This window comes from Artibeus jamaicensis, unplaced genomic scaffold, assembly GCF_021234435.1.
Source record: "Artibeus jamaicensis isolate MK-2021 breed Jamaican fruit bat unplaced genomic scaffold, CSHL_Jam_final contig_332, whole genome shotgun sequence".
NCBI classification, from domain to species: Eukaryota; Metazoa; Chordata; class Mammalia; order Chiroptera; family Phyllostomidae; genus Artibeus; species Artibeus jamaicensis.
This window is the reverse complement of record NW_026521788.1, coordinates 35,371,328-35,385,950: the sequence shown is the minus strand read 5'-3', so window position 1 is coordinate 35,385,950 and position 14,623 is coordinate 35,371,328. Positions and strand designations below refer to the sequence as shown.

Here is a 14,623-nt window from a genome sequence, read left to right as displayed (position 1 = left end):
CACCGAAGAGGAGAGGAGGTGCTGGGAAGGGACAGATCATGCAGAAGGGAAATACCACAAAGGGAAAGACAGAGCAGGATGGGAGTGAGAGACACAGACTCACTCTGTCTGCGGTGCGGTGGAACAGTCCGTGGGATCCCCTGGAAGGAGCCCTGCCAAGGAGAGAAGGAGGGAGCAGAATACCCACCCTGTGTAGAAAGAGATGGGGTAGGGAGGTATAGTAAAAAAAAAAAAAAAAAAAAAAAAAAAGAACCAAAAAAATAAAGAAACCAAAGTTATACTTTTTTAAAAAAAAAATTACACAACAGTAGTGTTAATGAGATGGCAAATTTCATTTTTTTAATATAGGCAGCTCAAATTACTAAAAATATGTAATTCCAAATCTATTTTTCCATATATTTTAAGGAAAAATTATTTCCCCCTAATATTTGTAGTTAATGCATAAGAAATAAAATATTCTTTATAGCATACATTACATTTATCATTGTATCTCTTTTTAAAGTAGCATATATTCCAGTCTTGCAAAAAAAAAAATGAAAGCATTTAAAAGGGAAGATAGACTGTAGGTGTTAAATACACGGACACTGCATCAATTATAAATTAGGCAATAAAAAATTACCATGCAAAAACTCTGTGCTTCTTTTGAAATCATAGGTTTTCAGAGAATTAGCAGATAAAAAAGGGCATTAGGTAAAGAGAGCAGAACCAACACAGCATTAAGAAGACTCAGGATGTTGTGAGAGTGAGTGAGCACTGTATCAAAAATGTGACATACAGGCCACAGGTTACAAAGGCATGCTTTTAAATTTGAAAAACCTGTGTTGTCCTTTTTACTTATTTTAATACAGATCTCTGAATTAAAATACATCTGGAATGACATTTACTTTGATTTCTTCACTTTTCAGATAAAAGTGGGTATTTAATAAAGAAGTTATTTGTTTAATGTCACACAAACAGAACCAGACTGGGTCTCATGTCTTTCTGTTCCCAGCCTCCTCAGTGACTTTGTTGTCAAAACTATTGAAACACTATCACCAAGGAAAATGAGCCTGTAAATCATCACATCCAGTTCAATTTGCAAAAGAAAGTATGCATACTTTTTCAAACCAATTAATCTGACATAGAAATGAATTTTAGAAGATTACTAATGTAGTTTATTGTTTACATAGTTTAAGAACATTGACTGGTCCAAATAAAGATCTGTTTGCCACTTCTTTATCAATAACATTCCTGGCTCAGTTCAGTGTAATGAGTTACTTTAAATTTAAAAGTAATCCTGCCCTGGCTGGTGTAGCTCAGTGGATTGCACGTGGGCCTGCGAACCAAGAGATTGTGGTTCGATTCCGAGTCAGGGCACATGCCTGGGTTGCAGGCCAGTTCCTGGCAGGGAACACATGAGAGGCAACCATACACTGATATTTCTCTCCCTCTCTCCTTCCCTTCCCCCTCTAAAGATAAATAAATTAAAAAAAATTAAAAAGTAATACTACATTGTTCACTACAAAATAAGACGTCCCCTATTTAAAAAAAAGATCCATTTTCTATGCTGAAGGGGAAAAAAACTAAATAGAATGATCTTTAGAATATCCTAGTAAACAAAAATCCTATTTTTAAAAATTATTACACTTCTCCCACTAATTTAGCCATAGATGTTTATGAAAATAGTTTAGAAAATATTTAATATGGTGACGACCCCAGGCACTCAGCATAGATATTACCGGACAAAACTCTATTTTGCTATTTCTAAATGTTTTGGTTCAAATCTTTACTCAAAACAAGTCATCAATCAAGAAGTACATACTTTTCTCCCTACAAGTTTTACCAGGGCAAAATTCTATTCACGGTTCTGGGTAAAGAAACTTAAAGAATTTTTATATAAGCTAACCCAGCCATCAGAGTCCTTCTCAAAGAAATAAGTTCTCTCTGAAGGTCTGTAGAAATAGTACTCACGGGGTGTCGGAGGAATTGTGTTTTCCCTTAGATCTTCCATAAGCCCTACAGCCTTGAGAAAGTGACTGCTCTTCTGTGAGTCTCAATTTCTTCATTTGTGCAGGTCTGAACTGTGCTGCAGACTGAGTATTTGTTTCCCCCTAAAATTTGATATGTTGAAACCTATTCCCCCAGTGGTTTGAAGTTGGGGTCTTTGGGAGGTGATCAGGTCATAAGGTAGAGAGCCCTCATGAATAGGATTAGTGCCCTTATAAAAGAAATGTTGGAGAGCTCTCTGAGAACCACAAAGTTGGCCCTCACCAGACACTGAATCTGCTGGTGCTTTTAATCTTGGGACTTACCAGCCCCCAGAAATAAGTTTCTATTATTTATGAGCCACACAATTATATGGTATTCTGTTATAAGCTGCCTGAACGAGCTAAAGCAAAATGGTTCATATTTAAAAAATTTCTTAATGTTAATTCTTATAATTAAATTACTTACATATTTGTCCTTATTCCCACTTGTCAGGAATCAATGTTATCCTTTCATTTTATAATTCTCTTTATATGGCATTTAAAGCAATCATTTTGTATTAAATTGTCCCTCCTAATTCTTAGTTCTTTGAAATAATTTAAGTAAAAGTATTTGTCACAATACTTAGAACCTGAGGTTTTTGTTTTTGCTTTTTTAATCCTCAGGAAGGGATAGAGAGAAACATTAACTGGTTGACCCTGGTACACACCCGGCCCAAGGATCATATGCACCTGGATGGGGGACTGAATCCCCAATTCAGTTATGGGACGATGTTCCAATCAACTGAGCCACACTGACCAGGGTGAACCTGACCTTTTTAAAAGATGTCAAATGTTCATCTTCTCTTAACAGTCCCTGCACACAGCAGACTCTAAATAATTATTTACTGATTTTAAATAAATTAAGTTACTGTTTTCATCTAAAGATGAAGCTATAACATCTGCTAGGCTTGGACACCTACTGCAAGCATTTAAGAATCTTAAAAAACAAAAACAATGACAACCCTTCTTCACTCCAAACCAACATATCAGGACCTCTGTCACAGGCCTGAGCATGAGAAGGAGAGAAAGAAAACCTTGTGAAATAAATAACACCTCTGCCTGCTATTGCCAAAGAGCACACATTTATTAAACTGACTGATTAGTTGTCATCAGAGTTTATGCCTAGAAAGGCAAAGAATGTTACTTGTTTTATTTCTGCCACTTAAAATGCCTACTTCCACTTCCCTACATTTCAAACCCATTTTCTAAAAGCTTCTCCCAATCCTATCTAAAGTAACAACCACTTCTGTTTATAAGCATCCATATCTCTTGATGGATACATGTTTTAGGGAACTTTTCTTCCTCTGTTCATTATGTTGATTTGAATTTTTTCTTCTACTAAACATAACTACACTTAGAATAACTGCTTTCTTGTTTTTCTTGATATGAACTTTGACTTCTTTATAAGTGACTTTCACAGAGTAGAAACTACATACTATAGTTAAAATTCAATAGCAGAGGGACCACCAGTACCAGCACAGGATGGTACAGATAGAGTTTTCCCCTTTTCTCCCGCAAAGTACAGCTAAAACCCTGGGAATCACATACAAAACAAACATAAACCCTGAAAGGTGAAGCTAATAAGACAAACCAGGTAGGGACCTTTAAACCTGATGAAAAACATGATAGTAAATTCCTGGGTTTTCTTTTTGCCTAATGAATCCTTGCTTAGGTGATGGAGAAGCCAGCACCCAGAAGTACCAATAGGCACAGACAAAAGCAAAAGCAATGAAATCTCCAGTAAAACGTGTACCCTGCCAAAGATGTTACCAGGAAAGAGGAAGCTTAGTAATACCCAAAACTTGTACAAAATAATTTGCAAAACATCATGGGAAAAAGTGCAGTCCCAGGCCCCATGATTATCAGAAGACTAATTCCGAAGCCTACAATCCCACCCCCATCTGGCTCTACTCTTATGTGGTACTTAAGATATGTATAGGAAATGTTTAAAAGATAAATGGGGGAGAGGAAGGGACATAAAATAAGATTTCTATACTTAGTAGACTACACAAATTTAAATATATTGTTAAAATAACAAATGGAGACCAGCCTTGAACATTCCCTGTGCAGACAAAACCAGTTTACTATTTTAATCAAAGCTTAATTTAGCTATTTCACAAGGCTAGTTTGACCTGGGCCATATCCTGTGTTGTAGGAGACCATTCTGTGTGGCGTGGACCCAGCTCCCACTGGGAGATGCACAGGACCCACGTCCATATATAGGTTCTCCCATGGGGAATCAGGCCTGCAATGTGCCTAGGCCGCTTTGAGTCTTGCTTTTTGCTAAAAACTCCCTCACTGGGATTTCTGGCAAACATTTACTGCAAAGTAACTTCCTAAAATACATGCTAAACCTTCCAAGGACAAGTATAACCGGTTCAACCACTTTTCCTTTTTCATTTGCAAATACCCCTCTTCTGTGATGTGATTAGCAGCATTGGTTCCTTTGTTTTCTGTAAAAGGTAACCACCTAAAGCAACCTGTGCATAGTAAATGAGGACTATCAAGTAATGTGCCAAGAAACCCAATAGAGGCCGGTCACAGCAAAGGCCAGAGCTTTTGCTCTCCTTGGGAGAAAATCCATGCTGTCCCTTTTCCTTCACAGGACTCAGTAGACCCAGTGAATGTCTCATTTCATCCATAATGACTCAAACACTGCAGGCCGGTATCTGCATCAGTGAGTATGCCTTTGGAAATAGTTAAGTAAAATTTGAACTGATTCACAAGGTTGATATGAGGTAACCAGTGAAATTCTTATTATCATAACCAATCACTATGAAGAATAAACAATCATTTCTTTCTCACTATATGAACTGCTTTACAACAATATACAAATCTCTGATCTAGCAATAGACTTCAAAATGAAGGCCATAAAAGAAGATGAAGAGAATCATTACATAATTCTTAAGGGTTTGACCCAATAACAAGATATAAAACTTATAAATATATATGCATCCAATACAGGAGCACCTAAATAGATAATTTAAAAAATCCTGGTTGGACTTCCGCCAAGATGGAGGCATAGGTGGAAGCACTGTATCTTCTCGCACAACCAAGTTTAAAAACAACAAAGTTTTAGCAACAAAAACGCAGCCAAACCACAGAAAATTGAACTACACGGAAGTCTGACAACAACGAACCCTTCAGCCAAAATGGTAAGAGGGGCAGAGCCAGCAGCAGAGCAGGGTCGGGCAGGAAAGATCCACTGGACTGACCCCGGCGCACGACCCAGATACACCAGCAGCAGTAAGCAGGTCCCAGGTATGGAGTGCCAGGAGGACCCACTGAGGGCTGAGCACGGTCACACATTCGCACGCAGATAAACTGGCGAAGGAACAATCGGTGAGACAGACTGTGCAGACCCCAGTGGCAGGAAGTGGCACTGGGGACCACCATTGTCCCTCTCTGACCCCGCTCCCACATACAGCGTCACAAACCAGAGACCTGGATGGCCCTGCCCTGGTGAACACATAAGGATTTGCTCCTCATACATAACAGGCACAAACAGATCAAAACATGGCTCAAGAACAACTCAGAGCCCCACAGCCGATAAATCTAAGCGACCAAGAGATAGCCAACCTATCAGATGCACAGTTCAAAACACTGGTGATCAGGATGCTCACAAAACTGGTTGATTTTAGTCACAAATTGGAGGAACATATGAAGGCTAAACTAACTGAAATGAATAGAAATGCACAGGAAACTAATAGTAATGGAAAGGAAACTGGGACTCAAATCAAAGGAGTGAACAAGAAAGAGGAAAATGACCAAACAGAAAAGGATGAAGAAACAAGAATTCAAAAAAATGAGGAGAGGCTTAGGGACCTTCAGGACATCTTTAAATGTTCCAACATCCAAATTATAGGGGTACCAGAAGGGGAAGAGGAACAGCCACATGTGGAACACTTATTTGAACAAATAATAAAGGAGAACTTCCCCAAGCTGGCAAAGGAAATAGACTTCTAGGAAGTCCAGGAAGCTCAGAGAGTCCCAAAGAAGTTGGATCCAAGAAGGAACACACCAAGGCACATCATAATTATATTACCCAAGATTAAAATGAAGGAGAGAATTCTAGAAGCAGCAAGAGATAAGGGGACAGTCACCAGAAAGGACTGCCCATCAGACTGTCAGCAGATTTCTCAAAAGAGACCTTACAGGCAAGAGGGGGCTGGAAAGAAATATTCCAAGTTATGAAATCCAAAGACCTACATCCAAGATTGCTCTATCCAGCAAAGCTTTCATTTAGAATGGAAGGAGAGATAAAGTGCTTCTCAGATAAGATCAAATTCAAGGAGTTTAGCATCATCAAGCCCTTATTATATGAAATGTTAAAGGGACTTACCTAAGAAAAAGAAGATAAAAAAGATGAACAGCGAAAGGACAGCAAACTCACAGTTATTAACAACCACACCTAAAACAAAAGCAAACTAACAGGACAGCTAGATCAGGAGCAAACCATAGAAATGGAGATCACATGGAGGGTTAGCAAAAGGGGAGTGGGAGAAGGAGAAGGGGGGAGAAGGTAGAGAAAATACGTAGCATAGGCAGTAGGTAGAAAATAGATGGGGGGGAGGGCAGGAACAGTGTGGGAAATGTAGAATCCAGGGAACTTGAGACAGGTGGTCATAAACTAAAGGGGGGGAGTGGTGAGGGAGGGGGTGTGCAGGATGGAAGGGAATGAAGGGGGGAAATAGAACTGTAATGGCATAATCAATAAAATATATTAAAAAAAATCCTGGTGGACTTTAAGGGAGATACTGACATTAATAGTGTCATAATAGGGGATTTTAACACCCCATTGTCAACAATGAACAGATCTTCCAGATAAAAAGATATAGAGGCATAAACAACACACTAGATCAAATGGATTAATTGATATTTATGGAACATTTCACCCCAAAGAAGTATAGTCATATACATTCTACTTAAGTTCACATGGATAATTCCCCAAAATAGACCACGTTAGGCCACAAAACAAGCCTTAACAAAGTCAATAAAACTGAAATCATATCAGGCATTTTCATGGATCAAAATGGTATGAAATTATTGGGATGGATAAAACATTCATTCTGTTTTTTCCATAAAATGGTGCTAGCACTAGTTAGATGTCTTTTTTAAAAAATATATTTTATTGATTATGCTATTACAGCTGTCCCATTTTTCCCCCTTCACTCCCCTCCACCCTGCATATTGCCTCTCACCCACATTCCCCCCCTTTAGTTCACGTTCATGTGTCATACATGTAAGTTCTTTGGCTTCTACATTGCCCATATGATTTTAACCCTCCCCCTTTCTATTTTCTACCTACCATCTATGCTATTTATTCTCTATAACTTTTCCCCATCTCTTCCCCTCTCCTCTGTTGATAACTCTCCATGTGATCTCCATTTCTGTGTTTCTGTTCCTGTTCTAGTTGTTTGCTTAGTTTGCTTTTGTTTTTGTTTCAGATGTGGTTGTTAATGATTGTGAGTTTGCTGCCATTTTACTGTTCGTAATTTTTATCTTCTTCTTAGATAAATCCCTTTAACACTTCATATAATAAGGGCTTGGTGATGATGAACTCCTTTAATTTCATGCATGCAATACCATTTTGTTAGATTGTATTGTGACAGCTATCATCATATCAGTGTACATTTTTTAAAAACTTATCAAAATTAAATTTTTATGTAACCATTTTAATATTAAAGTGGAAGAAAATACACGATATTTTTGGCATATTATGCTTTATTATTTCAAGAAAGGTAAAAACAACTGAAATGCAACAAAAGATTTGTGCAGTGTATGAAGAAGGTGCTGCAACTGATTGAATATGTCAAAACTGGTTTGTGAAGTTCTGTGTTAAAGATTTCTTGATGGATGATGCTCCATGGCTGGATACACCAGTTGAGGTTAATAGTGATCAAACTGAGACATTAAGTGAGAACAATCAACATTATATCATGTGGGAAATAGCCAACATACTAAAAATATCCAAACTAAGTGCTGAAAATCATTTGCACCAGATTTGTTATGTTAATTGCTTTGATGTTTGGATTCCAAATAAATTAAGCATAAAATAGAAAAAAACAAAAATCCTCTTCTTTAATGTATCTCCACATGTGATTCTCTACTTAAACATAACAAAAACATTCCATTTTTAAAACAAATTGTGATGGGTGATGAAAAGTTGATACTTTACAATAATGTGGAAGGAAGAGACTGTGGGGCAAGTGAAATAAACCACCACCAACCACACCACAGGCTGGGCTTCATCCAAAGAAGCTACAATGTTGTATATATGGGTGGGATTGAAAGCTCTTTCCAGAAAACCATAATTCCAAGAAGTACTGCTCCCAATTAAACCAACTAAAAGGAGCACTGGACAAAAAGTATCCAGATGTCAACAGAAAACACATAATCTTCCACCAGGATAATGCAAGACTGCATGTTTTTTGATGACCAGACAAATGTTATAGCTTAACTGGGAAGTTCTGATTCATCCAACATATTCATCGGACACTGAACCTGAGGATTTCCATTTATTTTGGTCTTCATAAAATTTTCTTAATAGAAAAAAATGTAAACTTCCTGGAAGACTGCAAAAGGCACCTAGAACAGTTTGTTACTCGGAAAGAAAAAAGTTTCGGGAAGATGGAATTATGAAGATGCCTGAAAAGATGGCAGATGTAGTGGAACAATATGGTGAATAGGTTGTTCAATAAAGTTATTGGTGAAAATAAAAAACGTATTTTATGTTTACTCTGAAACTGAATGAAATTTCTGGCCAACCCAATAGAAATCAACCTCAATAAAAAACACTCAAAAACATTTAAATACTTGGAGACTAAATAGCATGTTATTAAATAATGAATGGGTAACCAATGGGATCAAAGAATTAAAAAATTCCTAAAAACAGATGAAAATAAACACACAGCTACCCAAAATCTATGGCGCACTGAGAAAGCTTTCCTGAGGGAAGGTCATAGCATTACAAGGCCTCCCTGAAGAAGCAAGAAAATAAACAATCTAACAGATTGTTTAGATTGAACAACTAAAAGAATCAGAAAAACAATAAAGACCAGTACAAGTAGGAGGGAAATAATCAAGATCAGAGTAGAAATCAATGACATAGACACTAAAAAAAGCAATATCAGGAGCTTGTTCTTTGATAAGATAAACAAGAGTGACAAACCTTTAATCAGACTCATCAAAAAAAAAAAAAAGGAGAGGACTCAAATAAATGAAATCTGAAATGAAAGACATGAAATAACTGATATCACAGAAATACAAGGTATTGTACAAAATTACTATGAACAACCAAATGCCAAGAAACTGGTCAACCTGGGCAAAATGAATAAATTTTAGAAACATATACTCTTCCAAAACTGAAACAGGAAGAAGCAGAAAACCTGAATAGACTGATAACAATGAATCAAATTGAAGCATTATTAATAAAAAAAACTACTGGCACACAAAAGCCCTGGACTAGATGGCTTTACAGGAGAATTTTACCAATCATTCAAAGAAGAAGTATTCTTCTCAAACTATTCCAAAAAATTCAAAAGAAAAAAGACTTGCAAGATCTTTTTACAAGACCACTATTATCCTAATTTCAAAACAAGGTAAAGGCACAATAAAGAAAGAAGATTATAGGCCAATATTTCTGATGAGCAGAGATTCTAAAATTCTCAAGAAAAGATTAGCAAACCAGATCCAGCAATACATTGTATATGTAATGGAATGCATGGCTCAGTTGGTTGGAGCCTTGTCTTGTACACCAAACAGTTGTGGGTTCAGTCCTTGGTAACGGCATGTATGGGAGGCAACCGATTGATGTTTCTCTCTTACATCTCTCTCTCTCTCTCTTTCTCTGTCTCAAGTAATAAATGTATCCTCAGGTGAGGATTTAAAAAGATACCTAAGAATAAATTTAAACAAGAATTTAAAATATCTGTACTTGGAAAATATAAGAAAGAAAATAAAAAAGATACAAAAAAGTGGAAGCATATATTGTGTTCAATGGATAGGAATAATTACCATTATTAAAATGTCCATACTACCCAAAACAATCAACAGATTCAACCCAATTCCTATCAAGATACCAATGGCATATTTCACAGAAATAGAACAAATATTCCAAAAATTTATATGGAACCACATAAGGAAAAGGAACAAAAAACCCCGAATAACCCCAGCAATCCTGAGAAAGAAGAACAAAGTTGAAGTAACCACATTACCAAATATCAAATTATAGTATAAGGCCATAGTAAAAAAACAGCATGGTACTGGCATTAAAAAAAGACATACAGGGTCTAGCACAAATAACGCCCCTTTTTATTACAAAATCATAGGCGTGTAATTCTGAAACATAACAATATTACACTCAAGCACATCTTATGATGCTTTAAATGAAATGTTCAAATTAAAACTATAAATTAATGCACCCATATTATTACCCTCCCAACCACACTCAAGCGGGCATTACTTCTGCTGGACCCTGTCTATTAATGAAACTGAACAGAGAGCCCAGAAATAAACCCACACCTTCTAGTCACACCTTAATATTTGACAAAGGAAGCAAAAACATACAGTGAGTTAAAGATAATCTATTCAATTAACAGTATCGGGAAAATTGGACAGATATGTGTAAAAACTGAAACTAGACCACATTCATACACCAAAAACCAGAATAAATTCAAAATGAATTAAAGACTTAAATGTTAGACTCCAAATCATAAAAATCTTAGAAGAAAGCAGGCAGTAAAATCTCAGATATTTCTCATAACAATAGTTTTCTCTAATATATCTCCTTGGACAAGGGAAACAAAATAAAAGATAAACAAATGTACTACATCAAACTAAAAAGTTTTTGCACAGCAGAGAAAACCATCAAGAAAATGAAACCACGGCCGCCGAAATAGCTCAGTTGGGAGAGTGTTAGACTGAAGAAAATGAAACAACAACCCACTGAATGGAAGAACATAGTTGTCCATGATATACCTGATAAAGGGTTAATATCCAAAATTTATAAAGAACTTATAAAACACCACCAAAGAAACCAAAACAATCCAATTAAAAAAAACAGGCAAAGGACTTGAAGACACTTGTCCAAAAAGGACACATAGATGGCCAAAAGACATATGAAAAGATGCTCAATGTCACTAGTCATCAGATAAAGGGAAATTAAAACCACAATAAGATTAGCGCCTTATACCCGATAGAATGGCTATCTATTGACCACAATTCAACAAACAACGCATGTTGGCAAAGATGTGGGGAAAAGAGAACCCTCCTGCACTGTTTGTGGAAATGCAGACTGTTGTACCCACTGTGGACAGCAGTGTGGAGTTACCTCAAAAAACTAAAAATGGAACTGCCTTATGACCCAGCCATTTCATTTCTGGGATTATATCCAAAGAAACCCAAAACACTAATCCGAAAAAATATATGGACCCCTGTGTTCACTACAGTGTTATTTACAATAGCCAAGATTTGGAAGCTGCCCAAAAGCCCATTAGATGGGTGGATAAAAAAGCTCTGGTGCATTTACACAATGAAATAATACTCAGCTTTAAGAAAGAAGGAAAACTTACCTTTTGCAACAGCATGGATGTACCCAGAGAGTATTATGCTAAGTGAAATGAGCCAGTCAGAGTAAGACAAGTACCATATAATTTCACTTATATGTGGAATCTAATGAATAAAAGAAACTAACAAACAAAATAGAAACAGACTCATAGATACAGGGAACTGACTGACAGCTGTCAGAGGGGAGGTATATTGGGAAGGGCTGAGTGAATAAGTGAAGGGATTAAGCAAAGAAAAAACCTCATGGATACAGATAACAGTATGGTAATTACTGGAGGGATTGGGGAAGGAGGGAGGTAGAAGAGGGTATAGAGGGGATAAGTGGTGATAGAAGGAGACTTGACTTGGAGTGTTGAACACACAATACAACATACAGATGATGTATTATAGAACCGTACACCTAAAACCTATATATATTAACCAATGTCACCCCAATAAGTTTAATAATTTTTAAAAGTTGTAGGACACAGTTAAAGCAATGATAAAAACAATAAATCTCAAAATTATTTAGCTGAACTTCCACCTTAGACAACTTGGGGGGGAGACCAAAATATACAGAAAGTAAACAGAATAAAGAGCAGACACTATTAAAATTGAACATAGAAAATTAGAGGTAATTAAGGACACAAAAAGTTGGTTCTTTGAGAAGGTCAATAAAATTAACAAACCACTGAGGCTGATTAAAAAAACAGGTAAGATACAAATTAAGGAATGAAATAGGGTATCAGTACAGATCCTCCAGTCATTAAAAGGATAAGGGAATACTACGAACAACTTTACAGTTATAAATTTGACAACTGAGAAGAATTAGACTAATTCCTCAAAACTGCAAACTATCAAAACTCATCCAAGGTAATAGAGATCATCTGAATATGTCTAAAACAATTTAAAAACTCCCAAGTAAGAACTCTCCAGGCCCAGTTTCACTGGAGAGGGTAATCAAACATTTACAGAAGAACTGACACCATTTCTACACAATCTTTTGCAGAAAACAGAAAGGGAAAGAACACATTCCAACTCATTTGTGAGGCCAGAATTACTCTAACACAAAACCAAACAAAGATAGTACAAAGAAATAAAAAGACAGCCCGTCATCCCTAATGAACTTACATGTAAACAATCCTTAACAAAAATATGACTGAATAGAATTCAAAAATATATAAAAGAATTATACACCACGACCAAGAGATGTTTAGGGCAACAAGACTGATTCATTATTCAGAAACCAATTAATGCAACCAAAATCACATATTCACATATATTTATTCAGCAGAATCATTTAACACAAAATCCAAAACACATTCATGACACAATCTCTCAGCACCCTAGGAATAGAGAAGTTCTTCAACTTGATAAAGAGCATCTCTCAAATGTCTACAGGTAACTTTTACTTAATAGTGAAAGACTGAATGCTTCCCCCCTTAAATCAGTAACATGACAAGAATGCCCACTCTCACCATTTTTACTCAACAAATTACTGAAAGTCCTCACAAGCAGCATAATACAGCAAAATAAAATAAAAGACATGTAGATCAAAAGTAAGAAAATTGTTCTTATTTGCAGATGACATGATGGTACACACAGCCAATGCAAACTAAAGAAAAACTCCCAGATGAGTGAATCTAATAAATTCACGAGATAAAAAGACACAAAGCTCAACTGTATTTCTAAACACCCCCAATGAACACAGGAAACAAATTTAAAATACAGTGCCATTCTTAATCACTCCAAAAAATGAAATGCTTAATAAACCTAAGAAAGCATATGCAGGACTTGTATTCTGAAAATCAGAATTTAGTGATTAAGATCAAAGTAGTTTCAAATTAATGGTGATATAGATACCTCATCACGGACTGAAGACTCAACACACTAGAAATATTAATTCTCCCCCAAATGATATTTAAGTGACATTTTCTGTCAAAATCCTGGCAAAAATTATTTTAAAATACAGACAAGAAGTATGTGGAGAGGCGAAGGAACTAGAAATATACAAACAACTTTGAAAAGTAGTAATAAAGTAGAAGGAATCACGGTAGTCAATTTAAGACTGTACAGCTATAGCATTCAAGACAGTGTGGTACTGGTATAGGGACAGACAAAAAGATCAATGGAATAGAACCAAGAAGATGATCCACACAAGTACTGTCAACTGATATTTGACAGATACAAAAGCAATTCAATAGGAAAAGGACAGTCTTTTAAACAAATGGTGCAAAGCAAATGTATATTCATAGGAAAATAATAAACTTTGACATAAACTTCATATCTCACATAAAAATGAACTCGAAACAGATCATAGATTTAAACATAAAATGTAAAGCTATAAACATTTTAGAAGAAAAGAAAATACTTTCAGTATCTTCGGCTTGGTGAAGAGTTTAAACATAATATGAAAAGCACAACCCATAAAAGAAAATCAATATGTTGGACCTCATCAAAATTAAAATATTTTGCTTTGTGAAAGACTCTGAAAAGACAAGCTAGTGAGGAAAAGTACTTCCAAACCATATGCCAAATAAAGGACTCATATCGAGACTAAATAAACAAACAAACAAACAAAAAATAAAAATAAAAAATATATATTTATTTATTTATATATGTGTGTTTTCAGAAAAGGAAAAAAGAAGATGGGAAAGGACATTCAGGTACAAACAAGTACTTCACAGACCAGTAATTTGTGGGATTAACACTTTAAGCATTACAACAAGTTTATGGAGTGCGTGGTATAATTATTCTCACTTTTTTCAGGAGAGAAAACTAAGGATAGAAGAGAGAGCCGAAGTCATTTTATTTAAGACAGCTCATTCTACCTTTGCACAGCTCTGTTAGAAAGTCCTTTCTCATATTCAACTAAAAAATTTTAACACTGAGCTATAATTTCCACCTACGGGGTTCAGTTTTAGTCCCTAAACTTTCCTCACAAAATTGGTACCTCTCCCAGTGATGACAATGAGGAGGAGGATTTTTATATTGATGACTTGATGAAAATAATATGAGGACAAATAGATAATTAAAATACACATCTTTAATGGTTGTATCCAATAAGACAA

General features: G+C 36.0%; 1 protein-coding gene across 5 annotated transcripts in view; it reads right to left on the bottom strand.

Moving 5' to 3' along the window:
• CCSER2 (coiled-coil serine rich protein 2) overlaps nucleotides 1–14,623 on the bottom strand; it is a 201,959-nt gene that overhangs the window by 18,429 nt on the left and 168,907 nt on the right. The window contains exon 10 of one of the 5 annotated variants that reach the window (XM_053663913.1): nucleotides 104–188. The exons of 3 other annotated variants lie outside the window; for them this stretch is intronic. In XM_053663913.1, coding sequence (XP_053519888.1) covers nucleotides 104–188 — 85 coding nt within the window. The remainder of the gene's footprint in view (nucleotides 1–103; nucleotides 189–14,623) is intronic. One more of the 5 variants, XM_053663914.1, reaches the window with a different exon arrangement.